Consider the following 8,369-nt stretch of genomic DNA (forward strand, 5'->3'; position numbering starts at 1 on the left):
ATCCAATTCGGCATATCATGCCTATAAGGGGTCTCACCCCACAAATCAGAACTACGTTTTTGACTTGATCCTTAGCACACAGCAAGGTACGTAGGCATCTTGTGAAGGCAGATTGAGTCATGAGACACGAAAGTAGTCAAATAGAGTCTTGAAGCTCACGAACCCTAATAATAAACACAGTTTTAAATACACCCTAATTTTTTATCCATAACAACTCCACAAATTATTTCTTTCAAAAAGAATAACATTTAAATTTTTATAAGAAAAACAAAAATTATTTTGTGCACAGATGAATTCTGGCAAATAGAAATTTAAGTTACATTTAAACTTCTTTATCCTAAAATAAGAAAAGTTTGTGTGGTGTGTGCCCATGGACACATGTTACATGTTAAGTACTACAACTTATAAAAATTGGAGTGATTTGGTTGGTGTATTTGTTGTAAACGCAGGAGGTCCACCATTAATAAGAAGTGTTGGCCAATCAAAACAATTAAAATTATAGAAGTTTGTGCTTAGTGTATGCCCACAAGCATACCACAGGAAAAACCGAAATAAGAAATAAGGCTAAAAAGCTCATAGGAACAGAACATCTCCAGCAACTGAAGGATTCAGTTTCTGCTTCCGCAACCATTCATTTACAACTATATCACTGAAACAGACCAGGATTCTGATTAGGAAAAACAGCAAGACTTATATACTGTCCCTCACTTGTCCCCATCAATAAACAAGCAAACCACTGAATCAAACATCCACTTTGGTTTATTATAAAATTGCATGTAACAAGCTCGTTTCTAAGTGCCCAAACAACCAAAAGGGGCTTATTTCTCCAAAAACACACATACACATCCAGAATTTATTTATTAGAATGACAACATTTTAACTAATAAAAACATTGATAACCAATCTCTAGACTTCAGACCAAATAAAGCAGTAGTACAATCAAAGCAAATCCTCGAACAAGGGTGTGTTGCAGTGAGCTTGTCCAGAAGATTCTGTAAGATATGAAACATCTAGCCATTGACCAACTCCATAATACCGCGCCATTGCTGCATTCAGTACATCATAACTACTTGCAGTATCATAGTGAGACACATCAATCTTTTCCCAGACCTGCAAATGAGAAGTAGACGTCAGTCCAGCAAATTGGAAACTACAAGCAAAATGTGGCATGTGCTTGAAAATCCTCAATGAGAGTAAATTGAGAAGACGAGCAACCGATTCAATTTAGACTCCATCATTACAAAATTGGCTGTTCTGTAAGTTGAGAACGTTTTCTTTTACCTGGAATCAAGAACTAAATAATATAGCTTCATCTCAAAAGAAAAAGGCTAATAAACCTCCGCACTTGCATGGACCCGGAAGCTAGTTACAAAAATGATCTCACATATAGAAAAGAATGTTATATTAATAAAATAACTTCAAGCAATAGCCAACTAAATTAGACGTGTTTCTGAGAAAAAAAAACAGGTCATTTGCTTTGCTTGAATATGTCTTTGATAGTTAAAGAGATCCAGGAAACATAATTTTTTTCCCAGAAATCAGATATACAAATTTTATGCAGATATCCTAATAGTTTAAAACTTCAAAATTACAGAAGGATAAGATTTCCTAAAGTAATTTCATAAACTTCATAATCTAGTATTATGTAGAGAAATGAAAGAAAATTTGACGTTGTCGAAAAGTTGGCAGGAGTAAAAGAATAATATCAACTGTTTTCTTAATGCAAAAAGTTCAATTGAAAAGGGAGAATTTGGCTCATACATCCTTACAAAATGCAGAGGGAGATTACATTGTAGCCATACCTGCTCTGTATCATCAATGTACTAAAGATTCCGGGTCAATCCAGAAAGGCGGTGGTTCATTCTGCCAATCAAACCGAAGAGTTTTCTCGATACTTTTATCTTCCATGTGATAGACTCCAATATCATAATGATTTTTACGCCAATACATCATATCCCAATAATCATCCGTAAAGTAAATTGAATTTGCTTTGTATGCTGAATTATCTGGGACCAAAAGAGACTTGGATTGATTTCCACCTACAAAATACACTAGATCACCTAATGATTCCACCTCTTCCCACTTTTTTATACTAGTGTCAAGCTTATACACTTGGAAACAAAGTGTCTCATGTCTCAATTCAAATTTACTTGTTTCATGACTACGGACGAGCCCCCCAATAAACCTCACAACAAGAAATAGATCCCCTGACACTTCCACCAAGTAACTGCGGGTTGTATCACAATCACGGAATTTTAAAGAACGCTTGGTATCAAAAACTTTCTGAGGGTACTTGGCAACAATACTTGTTCTTTTTGTAGGATAACCATTATGGACATCCCAAATTTCAATCTCGTCTGGATAGTTCAAAGCATAAAACATATCATCATGGCATATAACATCACAGTAGGATTCATCATGGTCACCTAGCTGCATCCATACATCATCACCAGAATAACAAAAGGCAAGTATTGCTCCAGTCTTGCGCCATGCAGATATCATCAACACAAAGAAGTTCCCATTGTTGTGAGAAGGGTTCGCTGAAACTACAGCTTTAGAAACAAATTTAGTCCTTAATTCCTGCACAGACTTAATCCGCCGCCTGTGTTTATAAGGATTTTCATAGTAGTGTATATAGTAGCCACTCCCAACTGATCCAAAAAGACACTGAATATTTGGAAAAGTAAAAATTTCTGGTAATGTGATTTTTTCAAATGAAAAAGGGTTGAAGAGATATGGCTCTATATCTTTATCCAACATCACCAGCCATCCGTGAGAGGTTCCCAAACATAAACCATCATAAAATTCAGGGGGTGCATTAGTGCGCATAAACACCATTTGATCATCATAGGTAGAGAAGCCGATTCTCCTTTTATCTTCTAGTTTTCTAGGAAGCAAAATCCACGGTACTAGATGGACCTGACTATTAGATGATGATGAGACAAAAGATCTCACAACATTTCGTGAAGAACGGCACACAGTCTTAAAGTTCAAGATGCTGATTAGAGACATTTTCAATAAGATCTTGTCCGACATATCTTCAGGAAGATCAAAAAAACCAGTGGGTGATGAAGTTAATGCACCAGACCTGCCAAACTCTGCGGACAAACCAATTTGACAGGAAATTGGTTAAACTGTTATTTATCCACAAAACAAGCTAGCAAATCTCCCTGTGAAGCAACAAACAATTCTCTTGGACAAGCTCCTCTACAAGGATATTCTGGAAAGAGGTGAAACTTATAACAAATGTTTAAAGATAATCAAAGACCTTTAAGTTACAACAACAAACAAACACATAAACAAATGTCTCATTCTACTGAAAACGTGTGTAGTATTTTAAATAATAGCAAATTATGATTCCAAACATCCTGTTCTGGGTTAGCCATAAATTTCTGTAGCAAATCAGCGTTTTTTTTCCTTCTTTATTTTCATAAGAACAGTATTGAGATCTTTTTCTGTGTTGCAGAGATAATGATGTAAAGGGCTGGTATATTATAGATAAAATGTACATCAAATTTTGAAACACCTACTTTAACTTTCCATTCACAAGTAATAAATTAGTAAATTCTATGACGAACAGCAGAAATGGGACTACTTCAATTCTCACCTACAGCTTCAAGGATCCCCTAGATCAAACAAACTTTTAACATAATAGGAGCGACATGTTACTCATATAAATCATATACTTGTGTGGGTCAATTTTGAACAACCAAGTTTAATTCAGTATTTAAGTTGCATAGTGGAATCCATTTACTCTAGAAATTGATATAAATTTTATTCAGAAATATGCCAATATACGCACAATAAAAGCAAAAATTCAAGAATCATATAAATAACAAAAAATGATTGAACACTGCAACCAAAAAAATTAGCATATAACAAAAATAACAAATTAATGCAATAACTGGATAAAAGTTAAAAAGTAATAGTAGGCAAAAAGAAAATGGAACTAAGAAGATAAGAGGTCACATATGAATGACTATTAAATTGGATACAGAACATATAAGAGCACCTCCAAAAGACTCTCAGTTCACTATTTATTAATAATATAAATTATTGACTTAATGATTTAGTATGTGTTCATTTTTCATATTGACTCCTCAATTAATTTTTTAATATTTAAAACATTTAAGATTCATAAGAGTATAAAGGGAAGTGGAGAGAGAAAGAGAGTGTAGTTGAGAAAGTTGAAAAATAATATAACTTTAGTTAGGAGTGCAATTGGGCACTTTAGTTTGAGAAGAGAGAAAATCTCTTAATATCCGCTATTACTTTGTTAGAGGAACATCTTTGTTCTCCGTCCTTAATTTTTTAGTCAAGAGCTAGATGGAGATTCTCAAAGTGATAAAATGACATTTCAATACAATACAACGAACTGACAAATATAAATATACATACGTTGTAAATATAAATACAATACAAAATTCAAAGATTAATAATAAAAAAATAGAAAAATCACATGTAATTAATACATAACTGATGTTCAAATTATAATTTCTACGATTTGTTAAAGTTACTCGTATATGGTTAGACTAATTCTTTCTTTTATGCTCCAATTTTTTTATGTTGCATTACATATGTACATATTTTGTACTAACATAATATTCAAGTTGGGGGTATTTGTGGAAATAACTTCTATACTCTCTGTGCTCCGGAGTTTGAAAAAAGAGAGAAAAGAAGAGAAAGTGGAAGAGGATTTTCAGAATTTTTCTTCAGAAGCGTGTTCCTAACATGAATTTTTTGGGATTCCTATAATTTTCTCAAAAAAAACCTTCTTCCTTAAAATAGGGTGATTTGCAAACATCCTTTCCAACAAATTGATGAATAAACCCGACATGTCCTTTGTTTTCATTACTCTCTCTCCCTTTCTTACACCAAACTAAAAAGCACGAAAGAAAAAGTTCACTCGCTATTTTTTTGTTTATCTTCTCTTATCTTCTATCATACAAAACACCGGTGAACAACGTAAATCTTCCCTCTCATGCAATGGTATGTTTGGGTTGATTTATTTACTAATATATGTCTATAATTATTTTAAGAAGGCAAATATATTTTCAATGAACACCATGATACACCCTCATTAGTGTGTTGTCCTGCCCCTAAATGTACATGTGTCTGTAAATATGCCACCAAATCTGAATCTACTACCTACGTTTGGAAAGCAAATTTCTCAAAGTTTGAATTTGCACAAACACAAGCACGAGAAAGATATACAAGTTAAATAATTATATAATCTCCTAGGTAATAACCACATAGATCTTGATAAATATATAACTCGATCTACCAATATAAGTATAAACATCTATGATCCAAACAAAGAACACAAATCTAATTGATTAGTAATTAAAAAAATGAACATTAACTCATCTGTTTAGTAATTAGCAAAAACGAAGGGAACGTGCACCAAAATTGCAACTAGATTTTTCTTAGATACCTTCGTTATTGGAACTCTCTCCTTGCTCGGTTTCCTTTTCAACCACCACATTTTTCATAATTTTGCTCCGCTATTAATTATCACAATGCTTTCGCTCCTCCACTACTTTGATATCGTCCAAAACACCTAATCTCAATCGCAATCTTAATGGGAAACTGAAAATATTTGCCTTTACCTTTCTTTACTTAGAGAGGGGTATGGACGACAAAATTATTAGATTTTGAGGACTCATTTGGGGAATGGCATAGAACTACAATTAGAGATAACTATTGTATAATGCAACTTTTTCGCTTTCACGTGTATTGTGTTGTTAAAATAACTTCCACGTGTATTGTACTAGTAAAGTAGTGACATTGCATGTATTTCTGTCAGTGTCACTCACTTGTGTCTTTTATTAACAAATGTCCAAGGCATAATTACTTGTACCATTAGGTAGACTCGGCAATTTTGTACACAGAATGAATAACATTAAACGAAATAATACAAAATTTTAAATGAATAACAATACAGACACAAAACAATACAAAAATTTAGTATTTGTGTTCACATTTTAAGTACACAACTTAGATTTAGTGTGGTGTTTGAGCTTATCTTTTGTGTATACGAAAGGACATGATATATATATATATACTTATATTTAATATTAGTATTATAATAGATATTAGTATATTTATGATAAACATATGTATATTAATTTGTATAGTAATACATGATTTCACAATATGGTATGTAAACCTGATTTAATATTATTCACCTAATGTATTCCGTAAAAATTTCACCTACAAATCTTTCCTAAAATTTTATATTTTCATTTTTTATATTTTTCTAATTTATATTCAATTTTACCAAAACATGATATGGAAAGTACACAGACACGAAAGTACACAAACAAAACCTTAATGTACTTACATTTACTTAACAACGCAAGGTTAATGATGCCATTATTTTAAAAAGCGGGAGTAAAATGTGGCCACCAATTTGTTATTTTTAAACCTGGGCCAACATTTTGCTAATCTATAGAAACTTTAGCCACCTTTATGCTCTTTAGTCCCTAAATGATTGATGTTTGAATTTAGTATTGGTGTATACGTAATACGAAAGTACACAACACAAATGAATTATTTTTCCCGGTCTAGATGTAGGACAAGAATTAAACCAATAAGAATATAAATTTCATGATATAAACGCAAAATAAAACCCCGGGGCGTTCCAATTGCATAAGAACAACTAGATGTTAATCAAAGAAGAGTATAGTTTATTAGGATTTCAATTATTCAACCCAAATGTTTCAATAATATTACTTACATACACATATACCATAATATGTTTGAGATATTTAAATGGCAAGGGTTATGGTTCAACTGTTAGGAAAATATAAAAAAATTAACAAATTAGTTATGCTTTAATACTATCAATATTTAAAACATAATTGTTATTCCCAGTGGACTAACAATGAGATTTACAAAAGGGGGGTTGAATGTAAATCTCAAAACTTTTTCAAGTTTTGAGTATTTTCTAAGGCTAAGTGTTTTAGTGAGCAAATGTGTGTGAATGGCTTGAAGCTAATACAGACAGATATATATTCAAACACAAATGTAGAGAACACAAAGAACTTAAAAACTTTTCTGGTGGATTTGTTGTTCCACCAGAGATGTGTTATTTCAGAAAATCTGTGATTCAAAGAATTAAATCACAGCTGCTTCCTAGTACAAACTAGATGATTTTCTCTCTGGATTTTTCTAAACAACTCTGGAAAATTCACATCTAATTACTAGCTGCTACTTGGTTTATATATCACCAAGTTTACAAGTGAAGACAAAACTGTAAAATACAATTAAAAAGGCTCTTCACATGTTTCTTCTTTATTTCTCTTATCCAATGAAATTTAGGCTTAGCTGTTAATCTTTGAATACTCCCTTGTTTGCACCAGAATGGAAATCCTGCATTTTCTTGATTCCTCCTAGAGGCTTCCACATTCCAGTTTGTCTCTGTCAACCCATGTGCCTCTGTCAGCTTATGAATTGTCACTATCAACTGCTAATGAACTAAGTATCCGTTGAAGCTTTCATCCGTTGATGCCTTATCCGTTGAGGCTTTATCCGTTGAAGCTTTATCCGTTGATGCATTAGCAGTTGAAGTCTTTATCCGTTGAAGCACTTATCCGTTGATGGATATTATCCGTTGAAGCTTTAGGGACATCCGTTGAATCTTTGTTTCTTATCCGTTGAAGGTCTTCAATATCAGTTGATACTTCTTCACTTATACAAAATTACAAGGCATGAAATATTTACAATTAGCCCTCCTATTTGCATATCCACTAGTAGTCAACATGACTGATAATTTCCTACAACATCTAAGAATTACAACTTGAATCCAGAGAATGAAATGTGCTACAATACTAAACTTATTGCTAATTAAAGCTACTCCTTCAACGGATAGCCAAGATGGTCTTATCCATTGAGGCTACAAACACTAGATTTCTACTTAAGTGTTTTGTTTAACTTATCATCAAACTAATACACATATTCCTAACAATCTCCCCCTATTTATGTCTACTAGAACTGTAGGCATAAATTTGGGTTTAGCTTGATGATAACAAAACACTTGACAAATATATTAATTGTAATAAAGCAGAAATTCAAAAGTGCTACAAAAATGTGTATGCTGAGATGGAATTGAAGAATTACATTGTTTCCAACGGTGCTCCTTTAGCCTGAGCAGATTAATTTCTTTTCCTTTGATCCCTTGTTTTCTTTCCTAGCCTCCTGTCATTCTCCTCTATTTGAAGTTGAAGTTGTCTGTAGAACTCAACTTCATCTTCTTCATTGATGTCCAACTTAGATTGCATATCCTTGAGAGTTTCATTACTGGCAATCTTGAGCTGATCTTCAAGTTTGAAAAATCTTCTGACTCCTTTGTTGTCTCTGAACTCCAT

At 32.8% G+C, this 8,369-nt stretch overlaps 1 protein-coding gene across 1 annotated transcript; it reads right to left on the minus strand.

Annotated features, from left to right (window-relative positions):
• Window positions 1–712: 712 nt before the first annotated feature.
• On the minus strand, window positions 713–5,665 carry LOC141711760 (putative F-box protein At4g22660). Its single transcript, XM_074514436.1, has 3 exons — window positions 5,435–5,665; window positions 1,803–3,098; window positions 713–1,110 (listed from the first exon to the last, which is right to left on the minus strand). Exons 1-2 carry the CDS (start codon window positions 5,490–5,492, stop codon window positions 1,816–1,818), a joined length of 1,341 nt encoding a protein of 446 aa, XP_074370537.1. The 5' UTR covers window positions 5,493–5,665; the 3' UTR covers window positions 713–1,110; window positions 1,803–1,815.
• Between the last annotated feature and the right edge of the window lie 2,704 nt (window positions 5,666–8,369).

Source organism: Apium graveolens, chromosome 3, assembly GCF_009905375.1.
Source record: "Apium graveolens cultivar Ventura chromosome 3, ASM990537v1, whole genome shotgun sequence".
In the NCBI taxonomy this organism is placed as follows: domain Eukaryota; kingdom Viridiplantae; phylum Streptophyta; class Magnoliopsida; order Apiales; family Apiaceae; genus Apium; species Apium graveolens.